Source organism: Nasonia vitripennis, assembly GCF_009193385.2.
Source record: "Nasonia vitripennis strain AsymCx chromosome 2 unlocalized genomic scaffold, Nvit_psr_1.1 chr2_random0008, whole genome shotgun sequence".
NCBI classification, from domain to species: domain Eukaryota; kingdom Metazoa; phylum Arthropoda; class Insecta; order Hymenoptera; family Pteromalidae; genus Nasonia; species Nasonia vitripennis.
In genome coordinates this window covers 590,087-602,745 of record NW_022279615.1, presented here as the reverse complement: position 1 = coordinate 602,745, position 12,659 = coordinate 590,087, and the positions used below count along the sequence as shown (strand labels likewise).

Genomic DNA, 12,659 nt, shown 5'->3' with positions numbered 1-12,659 from the left:
AGAATGCATGTTAAGCTTTAACTATTATATAAATATACATTGTCATTCCGGACATACATAAAACAGCTTTTTGTGCAATATTTTTTAAATGCGTAAATTGCTTATGTTACGGAAAAATCATCCACGTATGTGTGATGGTGTACACGTTTGCATTTTTATAAAATTTTATTATATCTTTCAAATTTTGGCGCGTTAAGTGAACGCATCTGGAATTGAGATTCCACCTTAGTTCATCTCGTAGTCCGTGGTGCACAGTTTCCAGTATTATTGATTCGACAGGAATGACGGGAAATGGCGCAGGAATCGATAGAAGGCGGTTTCGCTTGGAACGGTGCTGTTGGAGGGGCTACAAATATTTTCATACTCTGAACAGCAAAAGAAGATGGCAATTGTGACCGAGGCGTGATCATCTTTAGAACTGCGCTCAAAGTGAGTTCACCAGTTTCGTGTACATTAGTTTCAAATTCACGGTATGTTAGGGGATGGCGCTGATGCTGCTTCAGTTCATACTAAATCTAAAGTTTTATTTAATATTATTTTTCAATACATTGAAAACGTATTTGTTATAAAAATTGTGTCGCGAATTTAGAACTTAATAATATATATGCGTAACTGAATGTGATAGAATATATATACATATATATATATATATATATATATATATATATATATATATATTCTGTTTATATTTTCTATGTACCTACATGTATTTATTTTCATATTTATTTGAATATCCATCTGTGTGTGCGAAGGCGTCAGTGAATAAAATAGAAGTATTGTAAGAGGTTTTAGTGAATATAAATGATAAAAAGAAAAGATAACATCAACAGTGCATTATTGCCTTAGTAGTGTAACATTATAACATGGAAAGAAACAATGTTGTTAAGACGTAAACATGTTTTGGGCACGTTGCGGACTCGTATTTATTGTAATTAATCTACCTGGATTTTTAAACAGTGTCAATACAACGTATAAAAGAGGTAAATACAGATGTTTTTTCTTTTTGTAAGTTCGATAGTATAAATATAATATTACTCAGTACTATATTTTCTCTCCATCTATTTCTGATTACCTATTAAATGCTTTCAATAACTTTAATCTATCTGTTAATCAAAATGTGCCAAATATGTATGTGAAAATTCGTATGCATACATTTTTTTAAACTGTATGTTATTTACATATTAAAGATTTATAAACAATTTTTTATCTTCCGTCTATATGGAAGATTTCCACACGATTGTTCCATATCAATTATTAACATTTTTGTCGCATTTAATATGGAATCGATCATTTCTTGAATGTAGTTTTAATCTAACAAATCAATAAATTATTTTCTGTATCGTAATTTTTATTTATTAATATAATCAGTATAATTATCACATTTCAAAAAAAGTTTAACTTTAGGTTCAATTTTTCTTTTAATAGTGTTATTTTTTTATAAAGGAAATGAATTTTGAAACATTTATTAAAACCTCATAAGTTATGGCAAAGTTTTGCAATAATACTAAATCAAGAAAAGTTTAATAATAATTCATAGATAGTACATTAAAATATGCTTATAACATTATACATAGTCTTTCCCAAGAAAGATTAGCACAATTCATATTTTTGCCTGAAGACAAAAGTTTTCTCGTACTACTAAGTATCTTAGTTGCCTGTCGTAAAATGTGCCAATCTTAGCGGCATACATCGAAAATTGTTAGTTTTGTTAAATATGTTTAGTTAATTAAAAATTATGAAAATAGAGTAAATTACTCATCCAAAATTTTTGTGACGATTCTTAGCCGATAATTGAAAATTATTATATTATAAGTGATATTTTATTTAATAATAAATCATAATTTGAATATCATCAGATTAAAACCCGTATTTCATTTAATTGAGATGATTATTACGTGATTAGTTAAAGGTTCGGTACTATTATTAGCTGATGATGAATTGAAAATCAGCTAATTGTCATATGCCTTCTTTCAGTAGGGTTTTAACATGTATTTTGAAAGCAAATGTCATAACTTTACAAACTAAATTACGTTGATTTGCTATCCGAAAAAGTATGTAATGTATAATCAAGTTATTCAACCTTTGATTTTTCGCGTACAACATTGATCACTAAAAAAATTGAACTTTTTTAATATTACTCGATTATTTCAGTTTAGTCTTTTCAAAATTTTGAAAAATAGTAGATTTTTGGTTGTCTAGGTTACTATATTTATTCTGTTCGCAAGAGGCACTGTAGATAATGTCATTGTATTTTGAGGTTTAAGGTTATTTTATTTAGGATTCCGGTCGAATCTAGATTTGAGCTTTGTAAATACAAAATTCGCATGTGTGGGAATAGTTAAAATGAATAAAAAAACTACATATATAAAATGTTAATCCATGTCTGAGACTTCTTCAGGTTACAAAATAGTCTAAATTCTTGTAAAAAACTCTTCAATTAAATATTCTGCATATAACATTGTAATAATGTTACGCAGCTACCAACACTGCGACAGCATTGAAATGTCACATGGATCAAATTTTATATGCATACATCAGCCTAACGATATACAAATCCAAAAAACTTCACTTTTTGGACCGTTATACATAAACGTTTATATATATATATATATATATATATATATATATAATACTCCATATATAACATTCATATACTTATTGAACTTGGCCTGAGCTTGGCAATAGACAATATCAATATACCCTATATTTCCATACGCCTCTGTACATTTATTTTCTATAGCCTGTTTTTACACTTGTAATGCGTTTTTTTCTTTTATTTAGCATTCAATTTATTTTTGCAGTTTCAATTTCTGTTATCGCTTTTCAATTTTTCAAAAATTTTGTAATTTCTAAACTCTTTGTTAAGATATGTCTGCCAATTAGTAAAAAACCTATATGACTTGTAAATATATATTTTTATTGCATTCCTCTGCGATTGACATATGGATGAAATATTAATTAATGCTTCATAATATCAGAAAAAATGTTACATTTAAACAAAATAATCATTAGAAAAATGTTCGTGTTTTACAGAGAATGAATAAAGGATTTATATTCATATATATATTTGTCGGCGTTAGATATGTAGATAAAATAACAATGCTCTATATATCCTCTCTTTAAAAAGAGATAGCTGGATGCTGTAAAGGCTTTTAAAACTGAACAGTTTTAGTATGGTGAAAGTTTCATAGTTCGATTTGAATCTATTATCCAGTTGATTATTTTTACGACTATAATTAATAATACGATTGTCTAGTTCATATAAGCGGAAATACAAAAGTGTACATAAATGTGCGTAAGTGTATACAAATGTATAAAAATATACAACAGTGTATAAAAGTGTGTATTTATGTTTCAATTTGACAATAAAATTGGTCTAAAATCTAAAACACTTTTGTACACTATTTTACATTCTAGTACACATTTTTTAACCATGCTGACTACTAAAAAACTTAAATAAATTTAAGACAAATTATTCAATTATCATTTGGACTTAAGTAGCTCTACGGTTCAATTTTGCCTGTGAAAACCCATTTTGTCTCTTTTGCCACCTATCGGAAGAGACGCAAAATTATTTTTCCGAAAAAATGTATGAAAGTGTTCATAAGTGTACAAAAGAATATTTTTTTTTTGTTTATCTATTTATTAATTATAGCTACGCGCGAGAGAGAAAGAGAAAAAGATAGAGAGAGAGAAAGAAAATTATGAGTGATTTCATTGATTTGATCCCGAGAAATAGATCAACGTAAATTTAAAGGATTGTAGCAGTTACTATATGTTATTACTACAGTTACTATATATATATATATATATATATATATATGTGTATGTGTGTGTGTGTTTTATTCTCTCACACATAAATTAATTTGTGAATAGTAAATAAAAGTATAAAAGTATTATGTTTATTTATATTTCTTAGCAATAGATATAGAGAAAACACTTACGAAAATAATGTGCAGAAATCTGTGCATAGATCTCTGCAGAGATTTCTGCATAGATCTCTGCACAGATCTCTACACAGATATCTGCACACAAAATTTGGTTCGTATCATTTTAATTTTCAGAATATTCTTAAAAGCAAAAAAATGATATAATGAGTACCTTTGTGGGGTTTACCATCTGGATTATGACAAAAAAACTCAAAAATTTGTATTTTTCAAGAATTTGATTTAAACAAAAATTTTAATATCCTGTAAAATAATAATTTTGGAGTTTACAACCAGAGTTTTTTGTTATCATCAAGATGGTAACACTCATCCAGGTACACATATAATTTTTTAAGAGAAAGATATAAATGTTTAATATTAACAAGAAATATTTTACATTTCCTCTTTTTAAAATTTTTTTTTTAAACAGTGTTTATTAGAAAAATGTCCAGTGTCTTTTTTTATATTAATCAGCATTCGTGCTCCATTTTAGTAATTTATTACGTTCTAATCTACAACTGTCAGCAAAAATGCAACAAGCATTTGTTAATTAAAGTCGGAAATATGCTTATTATGGTGCAATTAGTGTACGTTAGCTTACAATTTAAACTTACCTAAGGCTGATAGCGACAACGTTTTCAAGCGGAATAAGGGAAAGGGTAAAATTTTTGAAAAATAAAGATTTGAAAGGCAAAAATTACGAATTTAATTATAACGAAGGGTAAAATTATAAATCCCAGAATATTGGAAAGGTATAATTTTAAAAATTTTAATTTGGAAATTCCTAAAAATATCGCTTATGCAATATTTTAACTATAAATATCACCTTTCGCAATATTTCAATTCAACATTTTTGTTTTATAAATTTATTAATTTCAAAATCTCAGTTTATAAATTTTAAATTTCTAATCTTTACCTTTTCTAATTTTTATTTTTCAAAATGTTTACCCTCACCCGAATAAAATTGCCTTTGAGCTGATTTTGCAATTCAGAATTTGGGTATTAAATATCAACTTGTTTAAGTTTTATGGGTGTAAGAAACATAAACTAACATTAGTGCCTTGAACTGCCACTAAGTAGCAGTGAATCAAAATCTGTCATTATGTCATTGTACTGGTGCTAGATATCTAAATTATTATATAGGATAGGTGGGGCGCCACGCAACCCTAACTTCAATTAATAATTCCTTAATAAATGAAAAGTTTTAGGCATTGAAAAAAAAACGTAAAGAATCAAATGCGGCAGTTTAGAAATTATTGTACGCTTCATTCTATTAACCAAAAATCGAATTTGAAAATCTTGAAAATTGCTCTACGTGCCCCGCTAGGGGGCAGCTGTGACATACCGATGGGGCATGAGTGTCACATGAGTAGTTTATTAACTTAATAAGTGGAGGATATTTATCTTTATTATTTTTTGTAGTTATTAGTTATTTAATAAATCGAAGTCATTAGTTAGTAAATTTAACTTTATTTTATATTTAACCTTTCATTCATTAACTATATTAAATTTGTCAATCATTTTTTAAATTTAACAATATTAAAGATAAATTAATTGTACACTTTAATCAGTTAAATTAGCATTTATAGTAGAAGGCTCAATGTTTTAAATAGGTATTATATTACCACAATCAGCAGTCAACTCTATAGGTAATACGAGTGTGTCATCTTCTAAAGAAATCACATCATTTTAAGATATTTGGTAAAGTTGATCTTGCCCTGCTGAAAATTTGCATGTACAATTAAACACTTTTTATGATGTTCCAAAAAACGTTGAAACTAATGTAATAATGCATGTTTTTAAAAACGTATTATAATACGTGTAAAATCTACAATAAGGCACGTATTTTCCCTACTCAAAGAAATCGCGCGAAAATCATATGATAATCGAGCGACAATCGCGCGAAAATCGCGTGAGCTCTTGGACCAATTTTTCGCGCTATTATCGCGCGATACATGAAAAAAAATGTCAGTAAACAGTTTCTCACGCGATTATTGCGCGATTCATCGCGTGATTAATCGCGAAAAAATCGCGCGATTATTCTAAAATAAATTTTTAAATAAACTAAAATCGTTTAAAATGTGAAATTAGTAATCGGGGTTGCCAGTTTACGTGTTACCATCCGGATGGTGAGAAATGAGAAATTGGTCGAAATTCTCACGCGATTTTTTTCAGTAGGGTTAGCATTGTCTTACACACGCACTTTTTAGACCCCGATTTAGAACGTAGGATTGTACCTCATAAAGTACATGAAAATAAAAATTTGCTGGTCTTCTAAATTATTAATAATCAAATTTTGATGAATAAATAAATTATTGCGTACTTCGATTACGTATTTAAAATTTTAATTATTTATTCAAAAAATATTAAAAAGTATAATAATATTAATTGTAATCTTATTTTTATACGCATATATTCTCTGTAAATAATAAAATAAAAGAAAAAAAGTACTTGTCGTTTTTTTTTTCAAATTTTACAAAGTGGTCACCCATCCACTTACGAACCCGGGCTAACGCTGCTTAACTTTCGTGATCAATTGTCTATACTTTTGTCATTAATGCTACACTTACAATATATAATAAAAGCAAATCGTGGATGGGTAAATACTATTTGAGGACGGCGTCTAGGCGCATAAGGATGAGGACGAGGTGGTGCGCTTTGTAGTTTTTGGTGTCTAGGTGTAAATAATATTCGAGGGCAGCGTCTAGGTGGTTATGGTAGCCGATGACGAGGTCTACATGATGCGCTCCGTAGTAATTTGGAGTCTGAGTGTAACTAATACTATTCTTACACCTAGATACTAAACCTAGATACCAGGACACCACCCTTGAATATTATTCACACCTAGACACCAGAAACTACCGAGCGCACCACCTGGACTTCGTCATCGATTACCCTATGCACCTATCTAGACGCCGTCATCACATAGTATTTGCTCATCCACAATACAAAGTATAAACTGGTATTTATTTAATATTAATTTTTTACTAGCTGGGTCACCTCACTCTTAACGTCGCTCGGTTAATTAGGTATATATATATTTATATCTCTCAAGAAAATTAGAAAGTAATAAAATTATAATAATGACTACGAAATTAAAAGGTTACGCTATTAAAAATTTCAATGAATTTTCAATAACAAAATTGGATGCCATGTTCGATTTCGATGAATCAGCAATTATGGAGAATGATTCAGGTAGTATGAGTGAAATATGTGAATTCAGTAATACTAAACATTTTAAATTTGAAATATTATGTGATAAAAAGTTTTCTAATTGTTGCAATAGAGAAAGTGTTATATTATCTGACAATATCACTTATCCTTAAGGGGACCTAACCACCTTAAACCGACTTTTGAAAATCAAATAAAAAATTGATAACAGATCGGTTGTCTACTGTTTTTGGGGTCGCTGATCACGTTTTCACTATCAGATTTGCATAAAATTATTTTGTTTAGAAAAATTAGGGAAATTATTTATTGCAAAATTAATGTTTTTCCGGTAAATATGAAATTTACGATCAAAGTTAGTAAAAGAATAATTCATACACAATTATACACATACGCGCGCATACAAACTTATATATATATATATATATATATACAAACACACATAATTAGCATGTCATACATAGCGCGTTATTGTAGACTCTCCCTTAGTACTGCATGTACAAATTCTTTTTCATTTCACGCGGGTATATATATATATATATATATATATATATATATATATATATATATATATATATATATGTGTGTGTGTTTGCGAGTGTGTACTACACGTACATCTGTCAACACATACATACATACATAGAATTTTTTTTCATGCATACGTAGCCTAATTTTGACATACTTATGTTATGCTACAGGTTTCTTCTGCTTTTAATAAAAAATATAAAATGTATTCAAGAAACCGTCATACAAAAATTGCTAAAAAAAGATCTCTTGGCAGAGAAAAAAACGTCCAAAAGTCTGTAATGCGACTTATAAAAAAAAAGTTCTTCCGCTTATAAATTATCTTCTGTTTACTATCCAGAAGTCAGTTTTGAAGGTTATAGGATTTTTGATATGAGACTTCTTTTTACAATTCTTGAAAATAATTTAGTGTGTAAATGTGGTGGAAATATCAAAATGTATGAAGCAAGTTGTAGTGGATTAGGTGGAAAGTATAGTATTTCTTGTGATAAGTGTAAACATGATACTTATTTTTAATTGCAAGAAAATTGGTAAAAAATGAAATATTTATGAACTAAACAGACGTAGTGTTCTTGCCATGAGAATAGTTGGGGGTGGCCTGAAAGCCTCAGTTTTTATGGAGTGATGGATTTTCCTGCTCCAGTGCAAAACTCAAGTTTTACTAAAATCAGAAAACAGCTATTAAACGTTACCTGTGATGTTGCTCATAAAGTCATGACTAATGCCGTTAAAGAGGAAATTAAACTTACTCAGAATTAGAGCAAAGAAACTGTTGAAGTTGATGATTCCAATCAAGAAGCTATTCGTCGATTGAGTATCGAAAATTTAGAACAGGAAGATATGTCAAAAAATGAATCGGAGTTGACAAATACTCCAGACGAAGTTATAGCTTGTACGCGAAACATAGGTGTTCAAGGTGATGGTACATGGTAGCGTCGAGATCATAGATCTTACAATGGTGTTTTTACAATTATTGGACAAGAAAGCGGAAAAATCATTGATATTGAAGTGCTTTCCCCATACTGTTTACAGTGCAATTTATATGAAAACATTCATGGATCTGAAGGGACTTCAGAATGGTAAGAATGGTTTAGTGCGCACTTACCATCGTGCACTAAAAATCATATTGGCTCGTCCGGATCAATGGAATCTTCAGTCATTGTGGATATTTTCTGTCGCTCAGTAGAAAAGTATGATGTAAAATACGTATCTTACTTGGGCGATGGAGATTCTTCAACATTCTCAAAAATTTTGGAAGCAAAGCCGTATGGTAATCATGTAGTAGTTACGAAGAAAGAGTGTTGTGGCCACGTGCAGAAACGTTTTGGCAAGCAACTCAGAACATTAAAAGAAAAAATTAAATCAAAGATTCTTTCCGATAAAAAGAAAATTGGTGGAAAATGGTGCTTGGCAGATAAACTAATAGACGAACTACAAACATATTATGGAAATGCTATCAGAGGAAATTCTGATTCTTTAGAAGACATGACCAGAGCAATTTGGGCCATTTTTTTCATAAAGGTTCGACTGATGAAAATCCCCAACATATGTACTGTTCTACTGGATCCGGATCTTGGTGCAAATATCAAAAGGCATTAGCAGAAGGTAAAGAACAAGATTATGTTCATCCTCCAGCAATACCAAAAGCAATTTTAGATGAAATTGAAGATGTGTTTAAAAAACTGTCTGAGCCGGAGTTTCTTAGAAAATGTTTAGGTGGACAGACGCAGAATGTTAACGAGTCCTTCAATAATGTTTTATGGAACATCGCACCAAAGACTGATTTTGTTGGAATTGAAACATTAAAAATATCAGCATATATAGCGGCTGGAAATGATTATTATTTGTCATGTCTAACCTTGATATTGAACCTGGCAAAAATGCATTATCTGCTGCAGTGATAAAGGACCAATTACGTATCAAGGAAGCTGAAAAACAAACAGAAATGAATTCAAAAGAAGCACGAAGATTGAGAAGGCAATTGAATATTCCCACTGCTGATAATGAATATGTCAGTGGCAGATACTGAAATTTTATTTTAATTGTAAGTGGCGTGTATAAAAAGCACAAATTCAACATTTAAAATTTTTTAATTGTAATTTTTCATTCTAAGATTATATTTTGTGTTTACAGATTTGGATTCAGAGGTCTAATAAGTATTGAGACGCAGTCAGATAATTAAAAGTATTATGAGAAGTTATCAAAAAAGTATTGAACTATACCAGTCGCTATTAGTAGTCTCAATCAGTGATGAACACAAAAGTTTGCAAACGTGTAAAAAAGTGAATAATGTGATATATATTGAACAAAAATGTAATATTAATAAAAAAAATAGTGAAAATACTTATAACTGTGATATTTAATGTTATTTAATGTTATTTGACAAAAGTTAATATTGAGATGATTAAGTATTGTTCACTGACCGCAAGATTCAAGCGTACTGAAGCATCGTATTACAACAAATCAATGGTTATTTTGTTCGTTGTGAGTGTTCTCATGGTCCGAGTGTGGGATTTTGAAAAAGAAGCTAACCTTAAAAAATTTTATGGAACGATTGTCAAAATTTTCAATAAAATCAAGAAAAATACAAAAATTTTGACTTTCATTCCATTAAACTTTTTACGGCTAGCTGTTTTTTAAAAATCTCACACTCGGACCATGAAAACACTCACAACAAACAAAATAACTATTGATTTGTTTTAATATAATGCTTTTAATAAAAATCTCACACTCGGACCATGAAAACACTCACAACAAACAAAATAACTATTGATTTGTTTTAATATAATGCTCCAGTGCTTTTGAATCCTGCGGCCAGTAAAAAAACAGCATGCTTATTAGCATAGCTATTTTTTAGCATATAAGGCCATAAACAAATATTTAAAGATTTCTCACGTGAGAAATCACGTTAAAAATCACGTCAGAAATTACTCATAAAATAGAATTTGTTTTAATTAAAATAAAATTATTTTGTTTTTAAGTAATCATGTATTCTAAATCATACAAATTGATGCAAAGTCAAAATGGAAGAAAAAAATCGTTGAAAAATTACAACGTTGAGTTAAATAGTTATGAAATAATAATGTATCTAACACGCAATTCTAATCATAATAATCGTAGATATAACGCAGCTAAATGTGATAAAGTAGCTGTGGTATTCGTAGGTGAAAATGGTCAACCACCAGAAGATCGAGATGTATGTATATTAGGGTGTCCCTTATTTCCCAAATTGCTGCTAGCTTGGCTCCAAATCCCCAGATCTATTGGTCAGCACTCAAAACTACGAAAGCAACTGAGAAATCCCCCCAAATAAGAGTCTATACCTTGCCCATCTTCAAAAAACTGTTTTTCCGCATTTATACGTGTTTTTTCATTGTAAACATTTTTCCATCCCTCTAAAAGTATTATATGTGTACAATAATCATTCCATATGTCTCCATAATGTATAGAGTAGGATCAGTAATTTTTTAGAGCCTGGAAAATAAAATTTGAGCCAAATATAGCTTCCAAAACCTGCAAAAATACTAATAAAATCACGGTTTTTTCACGTTTTTGCATTTGTAACCATACTTGGATCTAAATTATGTTAGCAGAATATTATATTGTAAAAGTAGACTTCAAAACCTTCAATTTGATTTTTTGGAGGACTCTCTATATTGCCGTTTAAAATTGGCTAAAAAATCGAAGTATCAAATCTGTGAATGGGTGCATGAAGACTTCTATGATATACAACTTTGTTTAGCTCTTATATTGTTCCTGGGGTACTGTCAACTTTTTCAAAAAACAAGATTAAAGGTTTTGATGTCACCTATCGTTATTATTCAAGTACTTATTGTTAAAATTAATTTCATAATTTTTTTTGAATATACAACCAATGTCAAAAAAATTATAAGTACAAATATTCTTAAAATTTACTTTAATCTCTCAAGAAATTGATTATACAAAATAATTAAACGTTTTAGCGTTCTGTCAATGAAATTTATTGTACTTCATACAATTAAATTGTAATCAATTGTATTATTAATTCTTGTAGTAATTGTAGGTTAATGTGAGAATCTCTAATTTGTGTGCTCAATAAACCTTATTAGTTGTTGCGAATCATATGCACGTCTATTGGATTTCACTAAAAAAATAACGTCTAATAACCGGATGAGCTTCTGTTTTCAATAAAATGAAAATAGGATTATTTGGACCACTAGTACCAGGAAATTTTTTCAAAAAAGCTGCCCCTAAAATGATCTCTAAAACGTGGTGCTTGCATGCTATATGCAATAAATCTTTATTTATCATTTGCTCTAATATTGCAGCCGCTCCACCTCTTCGTCCTAAATTTGCATTCGTCGTGTCTACGCAAATAGCTTTAACTAAATCTATTAATCCCCGATCACTTAAAGCGCCGTAAACTGACTTTGCCACAGATAATCCTGTTTAATTTTCAAGACCTGGTACATCAATTATTTTTACAGTACTGTCTACGCTTATTAGAATAGGTAGACGATCGATTTTTTTGCAAGAAAACCCATCTGGAATTATTTTTTCGTCCCAGTACACTATTACGTATGGTAAATCTTTATTTTGAAACAGTGATTTTATTTTTTCAGCTTTTTCCTGCCTCAACATGGTCCTCGCTCTGTGAAATGATGTTTTATTTAATATTAGTGTTTCAATGTCAATGCCTAAGCCATGAGCAACTGTGCTAATTGGAATCACTGTATTCCTGTAAGATATCCTGCATTTATCGAATGCACCGACAACTTCTGGTGTCATAACATCTACATTACCTCCCCTAGTGGAAATGAATTGTGTGCCAAAGTGTGCCAAAGTGTGCCAAAATGTGCCAAAGTATGCCATAGTGTGCCATAATGCTCCAAAGTGTTCAAATTCGGAAATTTATTACACTTTGGCATACCTTGGTATACTTTGGCACACTCTGGCACACTTTGGCACATTTTGACACACATGGGTTTTTCGGAAATTGAGGACTTTTTGCACGAAATTTGGAAAACTTGTATTCCCGACGGATTCCTCTGTTGAGGCATG

General features: G+C 29.9%; 1 protein-coding gene across 15 annotated transcripts in view; it reads left to right on the top strand.

Moving 5' to 3' along the window:
* Positions 1–242: 242 nt before the first annotated feature.
* Positions 243–12,659, top strand: part of LOC107981239 (zinc metalloproteinase-disintegrin-like batroxstatin-3) — a 584,695-nt gene continuing 572,278 nt past the window's right edge. For 10 of the 15 annotated variants that reach the window (XM_031925262.2, XM_031925265.2, XM_032601571.1 and 7 more), the window contains exons 1-2: positions 243–429; positions 753–980. In XM_031925262.2, the coding sequence (XP_031781122.1) occupies positions 896–980 (85 nt within the window). In that variant the 5' untranslated portion in view covers positions 243–429; positions 753–895. Of the gene's footprint in view, positions 521–752; positions 981–12,659 lie in introns of all 15 variants that reach the window. The other 5 variants (XM_032601570.1, XM_031925258.2, XM_032601572.1 and 2 more) reach the window with 3 other exon arrangements.